The sequence below is a fragment of the Ciconia boyciana genome, chromosome 4 (genome assembly GCF_034638445.1).
Source record: "Ciconia boyciana chromosome 4, ASM3463844v1, whole genome shotgun sequence".
In the NCBI taxonomy this organism is placed as follows: domain Eukaryota; kingdom Metazoa; phylum Chordata; class Aves; order Ciconiiformes; family Ciconiidae; genus Ciconia; species Ciconia boyciana.
Window position 1 is genome coordinate 30,358,228 of NC_132937.1, and position 25,133 is coordinate 30,383,360.

A 25,133-nucleotide genomic window follows, 5' to 3' on the forward strand; every position below is an offset into this window, starting at 1 on the left:
TACCAGTTTACAGCGTGGACATATCCACACTGCTGTGAAAAAACTGATCTTTGCAGTGCATATATTTCCTTAAGAAGAAAGTCTGATAAAACATGACTGTTCTATTCTTTTACAAATTCTCAGGAAAAAAGATGTTTTCATTGTTGTTCCAGGAAAAACTAAGGATGCTTTTCTTATCAAAAGAAAGTGAGCCATGTTGCTTGCTCTAATAATGCAAACTTGGGAAAAAATTCCTTTCTATAAACACAGTCTTTTAATCAAAGAATTTCCTACCTCATTCTTTTGAAGGAAAGATTATATGCTGTATTAAATATAAAGCACCCTACTGAAAAAGTAGCCTGGGGATATGAGATACAGTTGTAAAGTCAGTGTTCCAGTAAACGTTTTATGAAAACCACAAACCTTCGCTAAAATAAGAAGTGAGCTAACACAAGGGTAGTGTCTTAAAATAAATAATTAAAAAATACATCATTTTACTGTCTCTCAGCATCTCTTTGAGCTGAACTGTACAGAACCTTTATCATTATAAGGAGAGAGAAGTAATTTTGAAAAGGAAAACTTCAATATAAATACGATATCTGCTTTGGGTTTAATTAACACAAATTTAATGAGTATTCCATTTGCTATTCCCTTTTCTTAACAAGTAGATAAGCTCACACACAGTTAAGTGACTAGCTGGTAACAAGTGCATATGCATCAGCTGAGCTGCAAAAACCACCATGACATAGCTAGCAAAAGTGTAGTAACAAATTTTAGCTTAATGCTGTTCCAATGAGATCTACCTGAACTTCTTCCCTTATGCCTGATATGGAAAGAGAGCACACATGACCAGAACACATGCTATGGCACACTTAATACACAGTAACATGCGTTTGAATCTTACATCCCTTCAGAAAAAGGGATATGTAACCTAGCACTTCAAAAATTAAAATAACTTGTATAAAAAATAACACCTCAAACAACGAGACTCAAAAATAGCAGATCCATCCACTGGTGATGCTATAAACCTTCTTCAGAAACCTCTGACATTTATCAAAGTGGAGATTAATGATGGTGACAATAGGGGTTGTGTCTATGGGTAAGAATCAGGGGGAAGGCCAACAAGGCAGATATCCTGGTGGGAGTCTGTTACAGACCACTCAACCAGGATGAGGAGACTGACAAACTATTTTATAAGCAGCTGGGAGAAGCCTCACGATCACTAGCCCTTGTTCTTGTGGGGGACTTCAACCTACTGGATATCTGCTGGAAATACAATACAGCAGAGAGGAAACAGTCTAGGAGGTTCCTGGAGTGTGTGGCAGAGAACTTCCTGACACAGCTGGTGAGTGAGCCAACTAGGGAAGGTGCCCCGCTGGACCTCTTGTTCATGAACAGAGAAGGACTTGTGAGCAATGTGATGGTTGGAGGCCGTCTTGGGCAGAGTGATCATGAAATGATAGAGTTTTTGCTTCTTGGAGAAGCGGCAAGGGGGGTCAGCAGAACTGCCACCTTAGACTTCTGGAGGGCAGACTTCGGCCTGTTTAGGAGACAGGTCGACAGAGTCCCCTGGGAGGCAGCCCTAAAGGGCAAAGGAGTGCAGGAAGGCTGGACATTCTTCAAGGAGGAAGTCCTAAAGGCACAAGAGCAGGCTGTCCCCAGGTGCCGAAAGACAAGCCCATGGGGAAGAAGACCGACCTGGCTGAAGAGAGAGCTTTGGCTGGAACTCAGAAAAAAGAAGAGAGTCTACGACCTCTGGAAGAAGGGGCAGGCAACTCAGGAGGACTACAAAGGTGTAGAGAGGTTGTGCAGGGAGAAAATTAGAAGGGCCAAAGCCGAGCTAGAGCTCAATCTGGCTGCTGCTGTAAAAGACAACAAAAAATACTTCTTCAAATACATTAGCAGCAAAAGGAGAGCTAAGGAAAATCTCCAGCCCCTAGCAGATGGGGGAGGGAACACAGTGACCAAGGATGAGGAAAAGGCTGAGGTACTTAATGCCTTATTTGCCTCAGTCTTTAATAGCAAGGCCAATTGTTCTCTGGGTACCCAGCCCCCTGAGTTGGAAGATAGGGACGGGGACCAGAATGGAGCCCCCATAATCCAGAGGGAAATGGTTTGTGACCTGCTGCACCACTTAGACATTCACAAGTCTATGGGGCCTGATGAGATGCACCCGAGAGTACTGGAGGAACTGGCAGATGTGCTCACCAAGCCCCTTTCCATCATTTACAAGCAGTCCTGGCTAACTGGGGAGGTTCCAGCTGAGTGGAGATTAGCAAATGTGATGCCCATCTACAAGGGCCGGAAGGAGGACCTGGGGAACCCTGTCAGCCTGACCTGAGTACCAGGGAAGCTGACGGAGCAGATCATCCTGAGTGCCATAACACGGCATGTAGAGGATAACCAAGGGATCAAGCCCAGCCAGCATGGGTTCAGGAAAGGCAGGTCCTGCTTGACCAACCTGATCTCCTTCTACAACAAGGTGACCTCCCTAATGGATGAGGGAAAGGCTGTGGATGTTGTCTATCTAGACTTCAGTAAAGCCTTTGACACTGTTTCCCACAGCATTCTCCTGGAGAAACTGGCTGCTCATGGCTTGGACGGGTGTACCCTTCACTGGGTAAAAAACTGGCTGGATGGCCAGGCCCGAAGAGTGGTGGTGAATGGAGTTTACTCCAGTTGGCGGCCAGTCACAAGTGGTGTTCCCCAGGGCTCAGTTTTGGGGCCAGTCTTGTTTAATATCTTTATCAATGATCTGGACAAGGGGATCGAGTGCACCCTCAGTAAGTTTGCAGATGACACCAAGTTGTGCGGGAGTGTGGATCTGCTTGAGGGTAGGAAGGCTCTGCAGAGGGACCTGTACAGGCTGGATCGATGGGCCAAGGCCATTTGTATGAGGTTCAACAAGGCCAAGTGCCAGGTCCTGCACTTGGGTCACAACAACCCCACGCAATGCTACAGGCTTGGGGAAGAGCGGCTGGAAAGCTGCCTGGCAGAGAAGGACCTGGGGGTGCTGGTTGACAGCCAGCTGAATATGAGCCAGCAGTGTGCCCAGGTGGCCAAGAAGGCCAATGGCATCCTGGCTTGTATCAAAAATAGCGTGGCCAGCAGGACTAGGGCAGTGATCGTCCCCCTGTACTAGGCACTGCTGAGGCCGCACCTCGAATACTGTGTTTGGTTTTGGGCCCGTCCCTACAAGAAAGACATTGAGTTGCTGGAGCGTGTCCAGAGAAGGGCAACGAAGCTGGTGAAGGGTCTGGAGCACAAGTCTGATGAGGAGCGGCTGAGGGAACTGGGGTTGTTTAGCCTGGAGAAAAGGAGGCTGAGGGGAGACCTTATGGCTCTCTACAGCTACCTGAAAGGAGGTTGTAGAGAGGTGGGGGTCGGTCTCTTCTCCCAAATAACTAGTGATAGGACAAGAGGAAGTGGCCTCAAGTTGCACCGGGGAGGTTTAGAGTGGATATTAGGAAATTTTACTTCATTGAAAGGATTATCAAGCATTGGACCAGGCTGCCCAGGGAAGTGGTTGAGTCACCACGCCGGAGGTACTTAAAAGATGCTTGGATGAGGTGCTTAGGGACATGGTATAGTGGTGGTCTTGGTAGTGGTAGGTTACGGTTGGACTCGATCTTAAAGGTCTTTTCCAACCTATACGATTCTGTGATAATGTGATTAATCCCAAGCAACAGTTGGCTGGGGACCTATTGACTGGAAAGCAGCTTTGCAGATAGAAGACCTGGGGGTCCTGGGGGACAAAAAGTTGAGTACGAGCCAGTAATGTACCCTTGTGGCAAAGAAACCCAACAGAATCCTCGGCTGCCTTAGCATCACCAGCAGACAGAGAGGTGATCTACCTCAGCTATGGTGATACCGTATCTGGAGTGCTGGGTCCAGTTCTGGGCTGCCCAGTGCAACAGAGACATGGACACACTGGAGTCAGTCCAGCAATGGACCTCAAAGAAGATTAAGGGCTTGGAGCATCTGTCATATAAGGAGAGGCTGAGACAGATGGGACTATACAGCCTGGAGAAGGGAAGGCTCAAGAGGGATCTTATCAAAGCATAAAAATACTCAATTTGGAAGGGGTGCAAGGAGTAAAGAAGATGGAAACAGACTCTTCTCAGTTGTGCCCAGCGACAGGACAAGAAGCAACAGGCACAAATTGAAGCACAGGAAATTCTGTTTAAACATATCTCTACCACTGGAGATATCCAGAACCCAACTGGACAATGTCCTGAGCAACTTGCTCTAGTTGACCTTGCTTTGAGCAGGAGTTGGAATAGAAAGTCTCCTAGGGTTCCTTAGGATTATGAGATACTAAGAAATCAGCAATCTCAGTGATACATTATTTAAGATGAAATATGATTATCTCTTGGCTAAATTAAAATTTTAAGCAAAATATAATCTTGCAACAAACAGACTCATTAATTTTTAGATGTCTGGGATTACTATAAAAACTTATCTAATGTAGCAGTAAAGAAGTCACAGACTCTTGATAATGGGTATATCTTGATTTTATAGAATATCAAGTTAATATTTCCAGCAAAAGTAAAACCCTAATTTGTATCTACATTGTAACTAAGCATCTAAACTCCAGTAATATAAAGAATTTTAAAGAAAATACTATCATATTTTGAAGTATTGAATTACTATTTATGTGAGTATAGAGATAAAGTATACTTATCTATCCACAGTGATTTTAGTAAAATAGTACACCTCACTACAAAAATTATACAGTTATAACCAGAAATTAATTACCATTTTCTCTTTATTGCAATGCCATAAAAAGGAATAAATTAGTGAGAACTGGATACATCTGGGATGGCTTCAGTGTAGAATATTTGATGGATCTTGCCAGTTTTTATTTAACAGCATATGAAATCCCATAGCTCCCCTAAAGTACTAAAACTGCTCTCTTCAAATGTGCTACTGACCATCTGGGAGCTATACAGACTTGGCATGTTTTACTACAGCTTGCTAAACTTTTGAAACAAACATCCCATGCTTACACTTCACTTTTTCAACACTACTTCTGGGAAAACAGGATCTCTTGAACTCTTGAACAAAATCATTAAAACAAATACATATTTCCATTAAGAAAATTAATCAGAGGCTTCTGGGTAAATAAAATACCAAACCCCATTCAAGTTACACAGAGATCAGTTTCTGAATAACTTATATATAATGCTAAAAATCATCACTGCAGATCACACAGGATCTAGAGTCCTGGAGCTTTACTCCAACAGGCTTGCCACAGTTGATGCTTCAAGAACAGATTGAGACAGGGCATGCTGAGTGACACTGAAAATATCTGGACATATATTGAAGTGATGAGATAGTATCAAATTCAGACAAAATGAGACAGGCCTGCAGAAGAGAGACCTATCACAGGAGTACAGTGACAAGAGAAGGCATGAGGCAACATAACTCCTGGGAATTCTTAGAGACTTGGAGGGACACCTCTACAATCTGATGTTACAGGAGGATGAGGAAAACCAGTTAGAGCTAAGGAGAGGAAGTGGAAAAATAACATTCTAAAAAGAATGTGGCTAATTGTCAAATACTCATATCATATCATAGAGGATGAACATGAATAGTTTGTGACCACCAGAAACACCAGCTAGAACAATTTTAATCTAGTGTAGGGTCAAATTCAGACTTTGGTGGAAGCTAGAGGAAAAAGAACACTAGTCAGTAATTATGCAGAGTGCATAAAAAGAAAAGAGAAATGAAAAGCAAAGCAGAAGTTGATTACAGGAAGAGACTTCCCTTTTTAAGCTGGGAGATGATGCAGAACTGGACTGTGGGAGAAAAGATTCAAAGAACAGGTGAAGTAGGAAACTAAAAAGAATAAAGGAGAACAAACGTAAAACATGGCTTTTTTGTGTTTAACAACTTCAGAGTCCTGCAACCCAGCTACATTTTTATAGTAACATACTTCCTCTGCTGGGGGTGGGGAGGGAGGTGTATGGCACTTTATAGAAACAACTAGAGAAGAACAGTGTGCAGAACAGGCGAAAGGAAATTGTTTGCTCAAGCAAGCACAGAAAATCCTTGTCCATAGTTAGTGCCATATAGCACATTTAACCTCACTGGTAACCTTCACAAGATTGGTAGGTCTTTACACATGAAGTACAACAGTAAATGTTCTTTTGAAGTCTTAGCAACTCTACAATTTTTTTTTATTGCAGACAATTCTGACACTGTTGATGAATCATCATTACTGCAGCTCAAAAGCACAGCTATTTTATGGTAAATAAAGTGTCATAGGTTACTTCTGATTATGGAGGGAGAAAGTTAAAACTGACTGCTTTACTATCTACTAAAACTTCCAATACAATATTTTAATTTAACAGGGTGATTTAAGTATGGCCACACTAATGACCACAGGTAAATAGGTGCATGACAATTCTTCAATGGCACCTGACCATATACATGTCCTTGCCCCACAATAAAGGAGAGACAAACACAAACTTGCTGTAATTGCCCTTCGAGTAGGTAAACGATACTGAATTTACCATGGGGTAAAACAGCATGCACGTAACTAATGCACAGAATTTCAAAGCATAAGTATTCATCAGAGTTACTATTCTTGCACATTAGACCCTTCAATATCAGGTCATTGACACCTGGACACTAGTAGTGCATATAGTGAAAATAAGTCGGATTTATACAGCAGAATCTTTTCCTATGCAACAAATACAAAGTTCTGTTACAAGTAAATCAGTTGAATATACCACAAAATTAAATAGCTACACAATTATTTCAAAGATACTTACCTCACTTAAGAACGTCCACAGAGGAACAGATGGGAAATACCGTTTCATCACATGCCAAAAGCAATTACCACCTATCATCATGCTAAACTACAAGATCAAGTTCCACTTGCTATTTTCCTAATTTTTATTTCAGCCACACATCTAAATATGCACACTTTCTGTCATTGCATCTATTAGGCAAATACAGTTTTGAAACTACCTTTGCTAAAGAAAAGGTATGAAATCCAACATTGGAGAAAGATGATCTCGTAACTAATACCCAGAAGTGAAAACCACAAACTTAGGATTCTGGTCCTGTCTCTGACACCGACATCCTCTCACACGTGGGAATAACATTTAATTTCCTCACATACAATATGAAAAAATAATCTCATAAAAAAATCACTCACTACTACTTCACAATTACTTTATTGAGACCCAGGAATGGAATATACTGCAGTAAATTATTTTAACGACAAATGACAGAGGAGTTAATGCAAGAGTACTAGATAACTATGGGGACTGAACAGTGCCTACACTTGACAGTCTTCCATAAGATGTCTTTCACAAATACGTTTCATATTGAATTGTGAGCTGAGGGCCCTACTGCCTTTGACTTATTTTATACCCTTCTTTACAATCTGGTGAATCACTGATTCATGGTTCACCCAACTCAGATACTGCACTTATCTGTAAGGAGACAAGAAAATTTGCAACACAAATGCAACACCTCTCTTGCTGCTAACTGAACAACCACTTTTGTTCCTGTGCCTTGTACACTGGCGCTAGCAATGTGCAGGATTTCAGGGCTTTGTCCTCAAGGAGGGCTTTGGAAAGTGTATATGTGCATATGCTTGTGTTTCTTCTTCAAAAATGAAATAATTACTTCAGCTCTGACTAATATAGAATTATACAGTTGATTGACAAGCACTGGTTGAAGCAAGACCAAAGCACATATTGTTCTTTAAAAAAAATCTTTATATTCAGGACAAACCCAAACAAGTTGCGGACTACTACACAAAACCTTAGTTAAACATGCCAATCACATGCAAAATTCTAGAAACTGGGTGCTCTATGGGTTTTTTTCTGGCCTTGCTGCAAAATCTTCCTGGACCTGGCACTGCTACTTCATATTTTTTCCCTGAAAATATGGATTTCATATAAAACTTACATGATATAACACAGAGGAATCTACTTACCTGCAATAAGATTACATCATGAAGACGTCAGAAGCTCAAAGAAATACACTGCTAACCACAAAGACTTCCTTATCTTTGCAAATGATCCTACAAAAATGCTCAAAAGAGTCCAAATAACTGTAATTTTATCTGACAAGTTCAGGCTAATTTTAATTATTTGTGGTAGTATTGAGAACTTTGTAGTGTAATTTTTAAGTGAGAATGGTTAATAGCACAACTTCTCTCTACAAGCTGTTAACTTAGAAACCACGGTATTATTCAGAGCGGACAAACGGAATTGGAAGAATTTACTGTGCTTCCTTCAATTAAGTGGTGGTTTTGCTGGTGTAGTTTTGTCATGAAAACCACAAGACCCTACTGTCTCTGACTGCATACTTGATTAACTATAGAAATATTAGCAGATAGACTGCAGTGAGAAATATTTAGATTTTTACCATGTCAAAGTTAAAAACTACAGTATGGATAAGTGTTTGACCTTAAGGAGGAGTCAAAAGAAATAAGCCATTTTTACCTGCATTCTATTAACATGAAACTGTCAAGTAATTACAAAACAGAACATAAAGAGGTGTGTAAAAATACACCGTCTTAATTGACCAGACAGTGCGCAATATTTGAGAACTTCTTTACATGCAGGCAAATCTCTTACCTGTATTTCTCCAGTATCTATAGTTGCAAGTTATATAACATACCATTTGTCTTAAACGCATAGTAGAACAATCATTTTTCTATTTAAAAAGGCAGTGCTAACAACACAGCTGTTGATACAGAGGAAATAAGTTATATTCACATATACTCTATACATATCATATTAGAGTGCTTAAGAACAGAAATTGTCAAGACCTTCCACACCACTGAGAAATATTCTCACACAAAAGAACATTTAGTATGTCATACAACTGTGTTCATTTAAGAGCATTAAAAAGAACAAATATGAATTATACATATATAACAAAAAAATTCCATTTGCAAATGCTTTTATGTTCAACATTAGTGTCAGATAAGACAACAACTGGTAAAAAAGAAAACACCTAAGGAATCCTCTCCAGGGTCTAGAACGTGCTTTGCAATCATCTATAAACACATGGAGTTCTTTGTTAAATCCCAGCCTTGTAATTTAACATAACATAATTAAAATCAGGTATTGACTGGGTGAGAGCTCTGTAGGAAGGCAAAATAAACGGTGACAAATAGGAGCAGAACTGAGGTTTACACATGGAAACTCAAATCAAGAACAGGAATACAAGTTTTATTACTCCTGAACCTGCCATTTCATTATTTAAGCAGTAAGAACAGACTGTAGTAACCTTACAAGCTTCAGAAGAGAAGCAATTGTGTAGTTTCAGTAAAATCAATTCACTATTTTAGTATCCTAGACAAAACCTGCAAATTAATATAAAGTATCAGATATTGCAATAGTTATAATATTTTAAGTATCCACAGAGAAGTAATGTATTTTTATTGCTGAAATGAAGTTTTAAATACAAAGCTTTAGTTCCTCAAAACAGTTTCAACAGTAGTTCCTCTGAAAGCAGCATAAAGAAAAGTGTAGAAGAAAAACTAATATGCTGCATTTGAAGCAATTTTGAGGTCGTATTCCAGTCTTGAGAATTATTTGTTCAAATAGCCTTTAGAAACATAGTAGTAGAGCTAGAATGATGAGTACCATCTGTTTTCTTCTTAGTTGAGTAGGCATTTAATCCTTTCAAGCTTTTAATTATTTGTCCACAGATGGCTGACAGCTCTGTCTCTCTTACCTCATGTTATGATCCTCCTGGTTCTCAGAAATCAGTCACAGAAACTAGGGCAAGAAGTCAAAAGCTGTCAACAGCACCAAAAAAAGCACACAAAGATTTCTGGGATTTAGATATCAGTATTTCTCTATCTTTCTCAAAATGACTTATTACCAAAATATGATGCTCAAGGGTACGGTTTAACAGGGCAAAACATTTTGTGAGAGATGATACACAAAAAGCAATAGTCTGCTCACATTCTATTCTGAGCAGTTCCATTTCATCTAGTTGACATGTTCTTGTTATCTGTACTAAATAATGTAATTCCCCTTCATTTTCTTTCCCTCTATTACTTCTGGCCTCTTTACAATGTTTGCCGATGTCGGCATCACAGAGTAACAATGACAGAAGTTATATACAAAAACAGAGAGAAGCAGATAAAGACAGAGGAAACATGTAATTCTCCATGGCATCTTGAGACTTAAAGGGCAATTTTAATTCATTTTTCATGAAAGTACCAGTAAGTTAAGTAGGTAGGTACCCTATAAACCTCCCCACATAGCTGAAATGACTAGAAAGTATTGATGTAAAATGACTATAAAGTACCAACACAAATACTAGTCAGCAAAAACCATCAAATGTCCTGGAATAAGTGAAATATGGAAGTGCAATAAACAGTACAATCTACTTACAAGGACATAATATACACATATACAGATTCTATAGAGACTGGATGTCACCATCCAGAACTAAAGGAATGTATCAGACACTTCTAAATCCCAAGATGACTAACATGCAAGTCATACACATAAAAGTGGCAAGAAGAGCGGGAACTCTCACTACCATCACTGCAGAGACAAGGAGTGGTGAGCCGCAGTGTCACTAGGCAAAAATGTTCTGTAAAGGGACAGATGAGGCAAGCTCAAGTTTGTGCTCCAATTCCCATGACAGAGCTAGTTAGTCACTTACAATGCTGTGCTACATGTTATGTTTTTAATGATAAGCAACCTCACAAGAACCAATGGATTCAGACTGATGATTTTTGTTGGCAGTGTGATTTTGCATACACATAATAGGGCCTATCAAAAGAGAGTAACAGCAAGAACTGTTTGATGTCCTTCAATTTTTCCCATAGCACAGCATGGGAAAATAAAACTTCAAAGCAAAATAAAACTCTTAAGGTTCAACAGAAGATTAATGTTTCAGATGGTTTTATCTACATTAATTACCGGATAGGAATACTTAAGCCATTTAGTCCACAGTATCCTATGCTTCTGAATCCTAGCTTCTAAAGTTAATGCTTCCTCTTCCTCTTATTTTATGACTCCAATCCTATGCTCTACCTAGCAGGGAACATCTACAAAGAATACTTTGAGTTCTGGAAGGACTCCCTTTCCATTAAACTACCCATAGATTTACAACACACTTTCAGAAAAGTAAACAGCACAACAGGCAGTTTGTTGCAATAATGCACACAGCTGTGTGCTGTGTGTTCACATCTGTGAACTGGAAGATCCCTTCTTCTGGAGGAAAAAAAAAAGGGAAGCAATCAAAGCTTGATAGCTTCAGTACTGCATCTGGAGAAAGGATCAGTGTCTCAATAATAAAAATATGCCCTTTAACATATATTCCTTACTACCTTCTCTCTTTAAACATTAGGTTGATCCCACTGATTAGGTAAACATAATTAAAGTGTGACTTGCAAAAGCCTTATTATCACTCTACAAATCCTTTTCCTGGATTTAATGAAAGCTACCATCCACAAACTTCAAGAGCGTCAATTAATTTTCTTTAGACTGACAAATATACTCACCTTGGTGGGTTTTTTCCAGTTTTGCTCAATATTTAAAATTTCTCTCTCTCAATCTCAATTTATTATCAGAATGTGATGACCAAAACTAAATAACTTGGGCACCCTCACAATCAGTTAAAATATATTCAAAAACTATAAATTACCCAGAAAAAAAAGCCAGGTTAAAGATTTCTCCCATACTTACACAATGCTCCATGTAATTGTTGTTTATACAGAAAAATTCCTTAGGTTTTATGACAGCAATTTATTCTATAACTTAATTAGGATATTTTAATATTTATTATTCTAATTTTAGTATTCATTTCTTTCATTCTGTATGTCAACAACACCTCTAAATTTTTTTCCAGTATTGCTTGGAATTCCTTTCTCACTTTGAATCCCACAAAAGAAATCAGCTACTAAAATAATTTCTGAACCCTCATTCATTTAATTCCACCCACAATACAGAAATACTGGAATTCTGCCACATTTTTGAAAGGCAAATACAAATGTCTTAATATAAAGTTGTAATGTCATTCTAAGTGAGTTTTCAAAAGTCATTTGGCACTCTCCTCATCTCAGTCTACTTTCCTGCCCCTTCTTTGCACCAGTATAAAAGCTTTTGCTTCTTAAACCAAGTCAACAGTCTAATCTAGGTTATGACCCGTCCAACCATTAGTTTCTTTTAAAACACCAAGCAGCTCCCCAGTGTAATTCTCCATTTGGCTACACAAACACAAAGAAGAGAGCTTTATTTAGGCAGCAATGACACTGCTATATTGTAATGGTTTCACATGATAGCTAAACTTTAACATCTCAAGTATATATTTGGATGTTGGAGAAAATCACAGTCCTTACTTTACTGAACAAGACAAAGTTGTGATAGTCATGAAACCAAATGCATTATAAAAAAATGGCATCTTTAGCAAATAGCTTCCTACCGCCTTCATACTGAGAGCTCTACAAACAGATTTTTCAATTTGGCAGTGAAAGATGGTCTAGCAAGGGCTGACTAAAACAAAATTTATTTTCTATATTGGAAAATTTTTATTTCAATCTCAACATGTGATCCTACACCCCAGAATGCTTTATACAAACCTTTATTAAGCCTCTATTTAAGTCCTTTTTGAAGTCTCAATAAATATTAATCAAATTCAGATCAGTAATGCTCTTTGAAGACTGAAAGTTGAAATACTTCACTGAATGACAATTCTATTTTAGAGCATGCAATACTTCAAATAATATGTCCAGGAAAATAAGTTTGTGTGAGCAATGCCAGGGAAAGTTAACCTTCTAACAAACAGAAGAGTTGCACTGACAGAATACATTAAAGACAATTAAAAACATCTATGTCAACATCCAAACCCACTGAGGGTGAATTTATCATCATCACAACAGCCAATTGCCAGGAAAAGGAAAGCTTGTATTAAAGCTTCCAGACAAATACAGCTTCCTACAGAGAAACCTAGGCTATAGAACTCCTTTCAGTAAGTCTATGCTATTTAACAGGTGTCTTCCATTTTTAACAGTAAAATAGGATTGTGGAGCCAGCTGAATACAAGCCATTATTCATCACCAACATCTCTTATCCAAAGAATCTCGTTTAAAAAAATCTATAGCTATGAACTGCATTTTGTCTTAACTGTCATTTCTTAATTTTTGCAGAAGACAAAAAGCTTAAGCCACAGCCTACTATATCAGGTTTCTATTACCAGCTGAGAGGTCAAAGACAAACCAAACAACATTTTCTAAGATTTGCCATTTAGTTGCTACAGCCAGTAAAACTCCAGAGACTTGCATGAAAACAAGTCCAACACACACTAAGAATGGCAGCCTGTAAAAATTATCAGTTTGAACTGGCTTCAAAAGAGCAAACTTCAGTTCTTCATGAAAACAAAGTTTCTGTGATTGTTTTTCAGCAAGTAAGAAAGAGGGGAGGGATGCATTATCTCTGTCACTATATGGTATTAGTGTGCCGGGCACCATCCAGAGGTAGAGGGGTACAGTTCTTTGTCTAAAAACCTTTGACATGTTATTTAAACACCGTATTAAAAAATTGAGCATGATATTATAAATACTGTGATTCTTCTCTTGAGATTGGGATGGATGCACTGGTCACCCAAATGACTGTAGTAAGAAAAATGTACAATGTCTATCACCTATTTCATATATGTCACACAGTGTACCAAAAGTACTTGGCAATGTATGTTAACAGTTTTGTTGTGTTATGACTCTCTCTGCACCTACCCCCCATTAAAAAATTGTACTTCAGTTACGTACAACTAAAATTAGAGAAAATAACTGCTCTGCACATAACACATAAGCACAGTCCCTTATGAGCAAAGTAAGAGCAATTTGTTCAAGGTCCAGTGATAAAGTGAGAGAAGAATTAGACTCATTCTGAAGGAGATGAACATTTTAAAAGTGTAAAAACTGAAATGTTTGGCCTTCCAGTGAAAATACATTCACAGACATACATTTCAAATTATAAGTGCAATACACTAACAATAACACACAGGCAACAACTAGATAACAATACCACATAAATGGAAGAACTTGTCTCTACTTCCCTTGCTGTTTGGCCACTTATTCTAATACCCGATTTCCTGCCTATTTTGGCAAAAGCATTTGTGAACCACATCAGAGCCAGCAACCAGAAAGAGGCTATTTTTCAGCTAGGCTTCTTCTCCAGTCCAGTGACAAACTGGTACTCCGAATTGGCTCCCCCCAGGGTAAAACAAAAAAATGGGACCATTGCAAAGGGGTGGAAATGAGAGGGCAGGAGAGTTGGGTCACATTGACCCTGACTGAAATAGGTTTAACCAGTGATGGAACTGCAACCTTTTACTTAGACACTTGACTTGTAAACAACCAAAGCTAGGTAGCATGTATACCAGCCCTTGCTTTCAATTAACTCAGTCCTGATATAATTTAACAATTGTCTACAAAATGACTAAATAGTTAACTCCCATGCAATAAATGAACAGGACAAAAAGCAGTAGAGAAAACCAAGAAGAAATTAAATTTTTATTAATTTGATAACCACATGTTAGCATACAAGACCCTACAAGTAATTTTTCTTGTGGTAGTATATTATGTTGTGAGGTCAACTCTTAAACAATTAGCAGTCCTATAACATCAAATATTTCCACAAAGAAAAAAGATAATGTATGACTCCTGATTTTCCCCACCCACTATTTGAACTAACCTTTCAAGAGACCTGACTGAACAAGACATTCCTAAAGAGTTTTTATTCTTAGCCTTTACTGCCAAGCATCCTTTCCAGTTTAAGGATACTTTCATGATATGCCATAAGATGTGGAGGACACCGTTTAGGGAACTAGAAAACAAGTTGACATACGTACAGGAACCAAGATCTTTGTAACAAAACACACTGCTGTACCTTATTTCTTTAGAAAACTCCTGAAACAAATGCTGATGGGCAATTATGATCCCTTAAATTCAGGACATTTTAATCTTAGAAGATATGGACAGCAGGTACACATCATGTCCAATGAGGATCATGCGAGGGATACTATATTACTGTTTCAAAACTAAATTCCATTAACTATAGAGAGAGTTAAAACAAAGGGGGTAGAGGGGAATATTATCTTTGTCAGCAACAGTAACTAGGCTTTGTTCAAGAGCAAGTGGACAAAGATATTAAATTAGGAAACTGCTTTATTTTTTTCCCTGCAGCTTCCCCTGTGAAGAGAAATAATGTTATGAAACAATCATTTCTGAATACAAAGGTTTTATTATTCAAGTAAAAGCAACTAGGTGTATTTAACAGAAGATCTGGACAATAAACAAAAACACAGAACTGTAACTTTAAAAAATTAAATAAAATCATAATTTACAGTATCCAAGTCATAATGCATAATGTCATTAATATAGGGAATCCTGGACACTGTGACAGCAGTACTTCAGCAGAGCAACTCTTGTCAGTGTCTGTCAAGCAAAGGATGTGGAAGAGGTTCCAGGTTGTATTTCTCTGTAAAAACTGCTTAGATTATTAAGGTAAATTACTAGATTTTGCTAAATTGTATTATACTATGTATATAAATAATAGAATTCTCTACATTTAAAAGCTGCATTATTAGAATGTCTAGCTGAAGTTATGGGCAAGAGCTCTTAGCTCAAATCAGAAACATGTTCGTTAACTTGCTAGGCAGTTTAACTTTTGCATTAAAGTATTTACATGAATCTCTAGCTGCCATCTACCAGTACAGACCTGCTAGCAGAAACTGGTTTCTGCAGGATGGCAATACTGCTGGTTTTGCTGCCACCATGTCTACTACTTTAAAAGATGGTCCCTGTCCCAGGCAGTTTATAACAGTAATATGCAGCAAGAGAAAAGGAATGAAGACGGTTTCAGAGATCAACTCTGAAAACAAACAAGCCAACTGTGAGAGAAACTTGCAGTGAGCACTTCATCTCAACACAACACTTGAAGGAAATGAAAATGCACCAGGTGCACTCTCTTTATACACTTATTATCCCTCATACACAGCAAAAGGTTGTAAGTGTTGCTGAGGAAAAATATCTCAAAGGCTGCAAGGCATACACACATCAGATTCAAAGAAAATCACAGACTGTCAAAAGAATAAAGTAGAAAAAGGTAAAAAGAGTAATTAAGTCTACTTGTGTATAATTTACAAGGCTAGAAATATGCCAGCACATGTGCTTTCACATATTTAATTAAATTTTAAAGCACAGCTATGATAATGAGTGATAAAAATAAAATTTAAAATATTGCATAATAAGTAACAAAAATAAAAATAATAAAATAACAATATTTCTATTTTTATACTATTTATTTACAGTCCATTATATTATGTAGTTCCATATAAGTCCTTGAGTAGTACTACAGAGTTATTCTGGGATTAGGTGCAAATATTCTATTTGGTTATAAAAAAAGCTGTATGGAAAAAGTGCTAGGAATTAAATAGAAGCAACCGAAGCAGCTAGCAATGTAAGAATTCAGAAACTATCAGTTCCTGCCCTACTAATTACTAAGAAGAAAATCCAATTTTTTTTAATGAAATGTAAAAAGTCAAAATTCTTAATGAAATGTAAAAAGTCAAAATTCTTAATGAAATGTAAAAAGTCAAAATTCTTAATGAAATGTAAAAAGTCAAAATTCTTAATGAAATGTAAAAAGTCAAAATTCTTAATGAAATGTAAAAAGTCAAAATTCTTAATGAAATGTAAAAAGTCAAAATTCTTAATGAAATGTAAAAAGTCAAAATTCTTAATGAAATGTAAAAAGTCAAAATTCTTAATGAAATGTAAAAAGTCAAAATTCTTAATGAAATGTAAAAAGTCAAAATTCTTAATGAAATGTAAAAGTCATATTCATTATTTTCCAGTAACTTCACAGGCATTAGAAGGATAGAAGAAATTAATTGTCAGGCATGACTCCTCTATATAGAGGTGTTAATATATACATAAAAATTAATATATACTGATGAAACTTTTACTTAAGATCCAATTTTTTTCATGCTTCTTCAATTCTGGTAACTTATTCTACATATTTAAATAAGGGTTTTTTTAAGTAAACAGACACATTTTTGAGGAGTTCATTAAAAAAACCACTACGTAGCACATGTCCAGTGAATACAACAGCTTTTCACTTATAAAGTTCTGCAAATTATATTTCATGCATAGAAGGAACAGACCCTCTAAACTTACATCGAAAGACAGATAACACACAAATTATTCTTCATCTCCAAACAGGTATTAGCAGGTAGGCCTGATTCATCCCACCTAAGTTTAGGTACCTAACCTCAAGCATTTACACAAAGACTTCAGTCACCCTGTAGCCTCGCAGGCTGTATCTGTACCAGCACACTCACAGTGCCGGGAAACATTCCTGGGCACTGGCACCTGAGCAGCGTTACTCTCAGTTTTACACAGGGGTCCCTGGCATGGCTGTGGCCAGCCGGCACTCTCCCAGACAGGCTGTCCACAGCCACCCCATTTAGGAAGGCAAAAGCACCACAAAACGGTCCTGGTACACGTATAATGTATTTATAGGGTTAACAGTGAGCAACAGGAACCTCTAAATTGCAATTTAAGCTCTTAAGTGAGCTGAATTATGTTGATACCTCTTTCTCCTTACATTGTGAAGAGACCTGGAACAAATACAGATTCATATCTTGGCTGACTCCACTAAGTGCCTAAAGCTATATAGGATGATATATAGGCATCAATTAAATTATGCTTTCTACTTCAGGAAAAAAAAAAAAATATATATATGCTTCCGCAGTCTACAGTTGTTCCATGAATATTGCTTTCTGCTTCTATTTACAAATACATACCTATATAAATATGCACACATTCAAATACAGATGGATGCTACAATGTCACAATTCAGTATTCTCAAGTAACAATAATTCTAACAAAAAGATACTCAAAATTATTCAAACTCTGTGTACAGTTTAAATAATCTACAATTCATCTTGCACACACTCTCAGAAAAATCTGCACTAAATTAGTAACAATTTCAAAACTGAACTCCTGCTTTGCCAAATAATAACCAGTTGTTGGAAAATAATGTTTGCCAGAACAAAAGGAAAATAGCTAAATTAAAGATAAAATGCAATTTAAACAAAAGCAACTACTTGAAACAATCTGCAAAGGACTTCCTCCTCAGTGAGAGAAGACAACTAGATGCATCACCAGGAAGCAACAACTCTATCAGTAAATGAGGAAAAACAATAAAGCTGGCAATAAAAATTAACTTCAAGACAAAATTAACGTGTTACTTCACACGGCAGTTTACGAGAGGGTGTTAAACACTGTAAAAACACTCACAGCACTTTTTTTAATTCTGTAGAAAGGTTAAGATGCCTGCAAAACAAGCCATATGTTCTGACTAACGAGAGAAGCTGCAACATGTGCTTCTCCCAGAAAAATGGAGGAAAGAAGTCCATACTTGTTCAGAGTCTTTTCTGTTTCAGGTCATGTGTTCTGCACTCAAAAAGTTACAGTTTACATTTTAGTTTCATTTTAGTGAGCGTATCTGTGTAAGGCATTCTCAAGGAAGCTAACAGCAAGGAAGTTTTATATATATATGTGTATACACACACACAATAGACAGTAATGCTAAACACTGAAAACCATTAAAAAGTGATCAGGTATTTTGACTAGAAGTCATGACAATTTTAATCAAGCCCCTATTCATACTATACAGTTTTACTTAGAGTGATAAGCATACCTATTTTCTCTGCATTTTTGCATGATTGACCTTAGAAAACAATCAACCTAATCAAAGCCAATAATTACTGAGATTAAAATTTTTCATTTTATTTGGTGAATACCAGTATTGGTCATTCACTCTGAAAGAGGTAAGCACTATATGGAATAGCTAATGATACCTGACATGCAAATTACATCCAGGACTGATACCAAACAGTTATTTTCAGCCTACAAGGAATAGTAGGAACGAGTGCCTAGTACATTCTCCTCATTTCATCATAAGCATTTTTCACTGATTTCCCTTACACTTAATTACAAAATCCAACTGTGTAAGGTTTTCAGATCACTCTTACGGAAGAGCCAACGTTCCCGATGCAATACATCAGCAGTCTAACAGAATTTTAGACTTTATCCTGGGAGCCAAGAATAAAAGCTAAGTTTGTAGACTCCCAGATTCTCTGAATCAGTCCTTTTAACTTTCTAACTTTTAAAATACATTTTTGCTTTAAATGAGGTCAATCAGCAGACAGCAATAGGAAGAAGGCAGAGCAAAGACTGCCCATTTTTGCATCACTCTCTGTACCCCAAGCATTCCATCAAAGACAAAACTTGTGAAACAAAATGAAAAATAAAGAAACAGAAATAAGTCTCCAACCCACCGAGAAAGATTCCATACCAATGACCTATACAGTCAAAGTCAAGCCTGAGGAACTACCTTCTGTATTCTAAATGCGTCTGTAGTTTTAATGGGATAGAATTACAGAACAGCCAAGATTGGAATGAACCTCTGGAGATCATCTAGTCCAAACACCCTGCTCAAAGTAGGGTCAGCTACAGCAGGTTGTGCAGGTTATTGTCCAGTCAGGTTCCGAGTATCAACAAGGATGGAAAGTCCATACCACCCTCTAGGCAACCTGTCATCTATCAGGCTGGCCAAGCATGATTTCCCCTTTGCTAATTGATGCCAGCTATTCCCAATAACCTTTTTGTACTTCCTGTGTTTCAAAATGGTTTCCAGAATTATTTGTTCCATCACCTTCCCAGGAACAGATTTGAGGTTGATGGGCCTGTAAGTCCCTGAATCCTCCTTCTTACCCTTCATGAAGATAAGAAGTGACATTTGCTTTCTGGCAGCCCCCAGGAACCACCCCCAGTTGTCATGATCTTTCAAATGCAGTTGAAGAGTCTTTGCAGTGACATCAACCAGCTCCCTCAGCACTCACAGATGCACTCCACCAGGTCCCACAAACTTGTATATGCCAGGTTTGTCTAAATATTTCACAGTCTGATCCTCCCCACCAAGGGTAAGTCTTCCTTGCTCCCTCTGATCTCATGGGCCTGGGGTTCCTGAAGGCAAGTCTTACCAGTAAAGACTGAGGCAAAGAAGACATTGAGTAGAGTACCTCAGCCTGTTCTGCATCCTTTGTCACTAGATTTTCTACCGCATTCAGCAGAGGACTCACATTTTTCCTAGTCTTCCTTTCACTGCTGATACACCTGTAGAAGCTCTTCTTGTTGCCCTTCACATCCCTCACCAGATTCAACTCCGGGTAGGCTTTGGCTTTCCTAACCCCATCCCTGCAACTCAGACAGGGTCTCTATAGTCCTCCTGGGTCACGTGACCCTGCTTCCACCTCTTGTACATATCCATTTTATGTTTGGATTTTGTCAGGAGCTCCCTGTGCATCCATGCAGGACTCCTATCACCTTTTCTTCATTTCCTCCTCATTCTTGAGCTTGGAGGAGATGATAACTTGAAAAAATACGCAACCAGCTCTCCTGAACCTCTCTTCTCTCTAACATACCCCACTTCTCATCTACTGTGTAACGTAATTAAGCCTATTAAACTGCTGAAATGTTTCTGCCAAAGACAGCTGTTGGATCTTCTGAGAAACATCTTTATTAACACTATAAATAACATCAGTTTTATTGAATGAAAATTGAAAGGCAATTTGGACACAATGATCTTTGCCCTTTGCCATATTAGTTGCATCAAAATGAATTATCAAGATAATCTGAAAGCAACTTTATTACCTTAGCACTTTCCTAACTCATTAGTAATCAAGTGCTTATAATCTAAACCTGAAAGACATGAATAAATTGAACAGATACAAACATTATAAAAACATGACAGAAAGGCTTTTCAACTTTTAAAAATAGGTATTATTCTTCTGCTCCATCTGCTGAATATATTTTTTTTTGCTAACACTTAACTTACCACTACACTAAACACACTTTTTACAGGAGTGTGCCTCCTTTAAACTACACACATTGAAGTGATGCTGGCATATTAGCATCAGAGGAAAAAAGCCTCAACTGCTAAAATGTGTACTAAGTAGCACTTCACAGAGGTCCAATTTTTTAAAAAATAGATTAGAAAATTAAGTAATGCTCAAAGATTAATTCCTCTAGAAAAATAAAGTTTCATTAAAATTGACCTATTATCTGTTCACTCGTAGCACTTTGACATGTCCTTATTTAATGTGCTGCTGCAAAAGCTAAAGGAAATAAAGAGTAAAACCTTATTAATCAGTCTAATTTACGCACCAAGATATTTAATTTATGCACCAAGTGACAATTGACAAATTGAAATTAGTCTAATTTATGCACCAAGATATTTAATTTATATACCAAGTGACAATTGACAAATTGAAATTAGTCTAATTTATGCACCAATATATTTAATTTATGCACCAATTAACAAAGGGACACCAAGTGACAAAGGGACACCACTACTTATTTTAACATAGGTGAATCTCTAAGCTCAACCAAAACAGAGCGTTCCAGTTGAAGCTATGATCTTCCCAAACAAGTACCAGCTTTAGAGATGGAGATTTTTAGTGCAATATGGAATAATAAATAAGTATCATCAGAAGTGAGAGCAGTATTAACTTTTATTTAGCAAAATTGAAAAACTAAATGCAAATCAATAAGAACTTAAAACCAATAGTGTCTATTTGCAAAAAGAACATGAAGTATTTAGATGAGCATTTTTTGCACATCTTCAGGGTATATTGAAGAGAACTCTATCTCCACCTACTGGACCAGCTAGAAAAATGTTTGTAGTTTGCAATCTCCCTGTGCTGTTTTCAAAGCCATCATATGCATATATTCATACTTCTCCTTTCTGTTAGCTCTCTACATGCCATATATTTGAGGACATTATACTCCATTGTTTAATCTCGCCTAAACCCATTCTTAAACAGACAAAGGCTACCTACCTACCAGTCAAAATACACTAATTGCAAACTGCTGTGTTCAAAATACTGAGGCTGAGCACATGAACTTCTATGCTTTTGGATGATGCTAGATTTAAAACAGTGTAGGACTATCAACACAAAAAACCTAACCTGCATAATGGTCGTTGGTTTGGGGGTTTTTCTTTTGGTTTTTTTTGTGTGTTTGTTTTTTAATTCCAGTGTATGTGGGCACATCCATACTGGTGTCTCAAGCTGGATAATCCACCAGAATTATAAGTTTCATATAAGCAAAAACAATTTATCCTCTGGAATATTCTCCATTCTTTCCACCGACAGACAATATTCTGTTTCCCAAAAGAGTGTGTATGTTTGTATATGTTTGTTTAATTGCTTCTTCCTACACATCCCAAGAGCACACAAATGTGACACTTCTTCCACATATCTGCCTTTTCTTTCTGTTCTGACAGCAAGATCACTCATTCACAAGTCATCTTAAAAAGTGCCTATTGATCAAGCTTCTAGGTCAGAATTTCCTAAACCATGTCTTCCACAATATTAGACCCACTGGGATAATCAACCTAGTTCAACATCTGTTTCGGGCAGTCTCCCCATCTTCCTTCCTATCCCACAAAAAGACTAAAATACATATCAGAAACTGTTCTCAGCACCAATTTTTCTTGTGTGTTTCAGTCTCAGCTTAACAGGTTCATGCAGACGCATTACAGCAAGTACAAATACTCCTCAAGCAGCTCCCACAAAAGCTGAAAACCCATAGAGGGCTGCCACCTCCAAAACAATTCACCCATGCTACTCCTGAGTTCACCAGCGGGCAAAGAAAGCAGGCTGTACAAATTCCAACCCCCAAGAGGCCATTCTTTATTCCTTCCCTGCAGGAAGTACTGAGACTCACTTTACAAGCACAAGCCAGATCTCACTCATCCACAGAAACAGACTTACTGCATACACAGAGACTAACAAAACCATGGTGGGGATGTAACACCATCGCTGCCTTCCCTTACCAGAAAAAAAGCTAATGGACTAACCAAGCATAAAGGTGGTAATCACTATTCTAGCTAAGTAATAGTGAAGCCACTTGTAAAATTCATCTTTCATTATATTAATTCTGCCATGCACATTACCTTGGAGTCTCTTTTCCATAAGAAGTGAAGTTGAATTTATTACTTTCTGTTCTTTCCTTTATTTAGCCTCTTGCTTCTTCCCAAGTCCATTTCCTTCCAGGATCCCCTTCTTCTCTCCGCTCCACAAGTAACACCAACTAAGACATCACCTTGGTTTCCCTCTAGTGCTCAGTCTTTGGTTTTCTTCTGAGTTTCTTCAATGGAACAAATACCATCCTTTTACCTGAATGCTACACCATCCACATCAAATCTTTCTTTAACTGTTATTATGCTTTGATATTCCAGGAAACAATCTACATTAAGTATTTCATTCTTCACATGAGTCTGCTTATGTTGTACTAATGTATATTCAAGAAATAGGTCATATAAGTCTGAAACAATTACAGCAACCACTTTCCATCAGAGAGAATAAACATTCCTTTCAGTCTGCTTCCTCAAGTTCCCCGCAATGGTATGTCAACTATTCCACCTGTTTAAGTAATAAAAGACTCCCACTGTGAGTTTAGCCTCTAATCTATATGAAATCTTTTTTTTTTTTAAGAGCAAGATCTGCCTGAATGTACCCTGACAGCACCATACTACCATAATTGCCCAAACTGTACAGAGTGTGCTAGAGTAACTGATGGAAACTACAATTTCAAGTTAGAACTTCCGCTAAGGCTCAGATATGAGTGTTAACACGAAAAAGTGTGATAAGCCTCCCAAAAGCTGCATTTTAATTTCTTGTTACTTGTTTCTCATACCTGTTATAAGCCATTCAGTGTTTCTCAGTAGCTCTCATAAGTACCTCTGATGAGATGTAGTTCTCACTAAATTCACAAAAACCCCTTATGTTGCTACTTATGGATGGGTTAAGCTTTTGTATTGTTTTCTAACTGACAGATAAAGGAAAACTCAGTCTCCAAGAGACCAACTTAAGACATTAAAAGCATCAGAGACTACCTGCTGCTCAAAATAAATATGCAGCAGTCTGTATCTCCCTGCCCTAAACAGGGAGTTTAGGGCAGGGAGATAGAAAATGAGTAAGATAACATTAGTACCTCCTCTTTTCAGCCAAGTTTGCACCTTCATCCTTCAGCTCCTTACTCTTCTTTACACAGTCTTCTAAGAGAATTTCCTTTCTTCTCTTAGTTGCATGCACCCAGTTAGCATCATCATCATCAGCCAGATCCTTGTCATCCGCAGCTTCTGCTTCAAATTGCTGAGAAGTAGCCTTTGAAACTTTCTCACCAATCTTTCTCTTCCACCCAAAAGAAGCCATTTGGAGAACTAGAGAAAAATGTATTTTCAGTAGTTAGGTAATTTAGCTTTAAAGTGCACAGAAGAAAAAACACACCTTGCTCATCTGAATTCCAGAACAATAATATGTAACAGAGTGCCACTCCCCCACAGAAATTCTGCCCCTCGGCTTCACCAGAGATGTTAGTCAGGCAACTACAATTTTGAGCCCAGCTGGACTCTAGCAGGAAAAAAAGGAAAAAGAAAAAATTTTTAAAAGCCAGAGCTCTGACACACCGGAGAGCCTTAAAACGCCGACGCCAACACACCAGAAACCAGACAAGAGCAGAGAGGAAACGACTCGGCCCGAGGTGAGCGACGCATCACAGCCCGGCCACTGCCCCGGACCGCTACCAGCTGCACCGGCCATGCAGACCACCCGCTGCACAGCCCGAGAAGCCTTCGGCCCGGCCGCCTGCGGGGAAGCTGCCCGGCACGGCCGCTCCTCAGCCAGCCAGGCACCCCTGGGACGGGCGTCTCCGGCGGGGCGCGGCCCGCCGCTCACCCCAGCCGGGAGCGAGGCCCAGCAAAACGGACGGGGAGGCGGCAGGAGCCGAGCAGCCGGCGGGGCTGAGGGAGACCGCGTCCTGCGTCGGCACCGCCCCACATCCCCCCACGGTTCGAGCCCCGGGCAGGGGCCTGCGGCTGGAGACCGTTACCTGCCGCCCCCCTCCGGGCTCTTCTCTTCCGGCTGGAAGACCCGCGCGACCCTTGACCCTCAGCCGACAGGAAGCGGAAGGGCGGGGCGGCAGCCGCGGGAAGGGAAGGAAGGGCAACCGGCAGCGACCGCCGCCCCTCGCGGCGCCAGGGACAAGCAGGGCCGCCGGCCCCGCGGGGCATGCCGGGAGCTGTAGT

General features: G+C 38.6%; 1 protein-coding gene across 1 annotated transcript in view; it reads right to left on the bottom strand.

Moving 5' to 3' along the window:
* Positions 1-25,133, bottom strand: part of TTC33 (tetratricopeptide repeat domain 33) — a 49,889-nt gene extending 24,756 nt beyond the window's left edge. The window contains 2 exon segments of the mRNA XM_072860521.1: positions 24,041-24,269; positions 24,938-25,133. Coding sequence (XP_072716622.1) covers positions 24,041-24,269; positions 24,938-25,118 — 410 coding nt within the window. The 5' untranslated portion in view covers positions 25,119-25,133.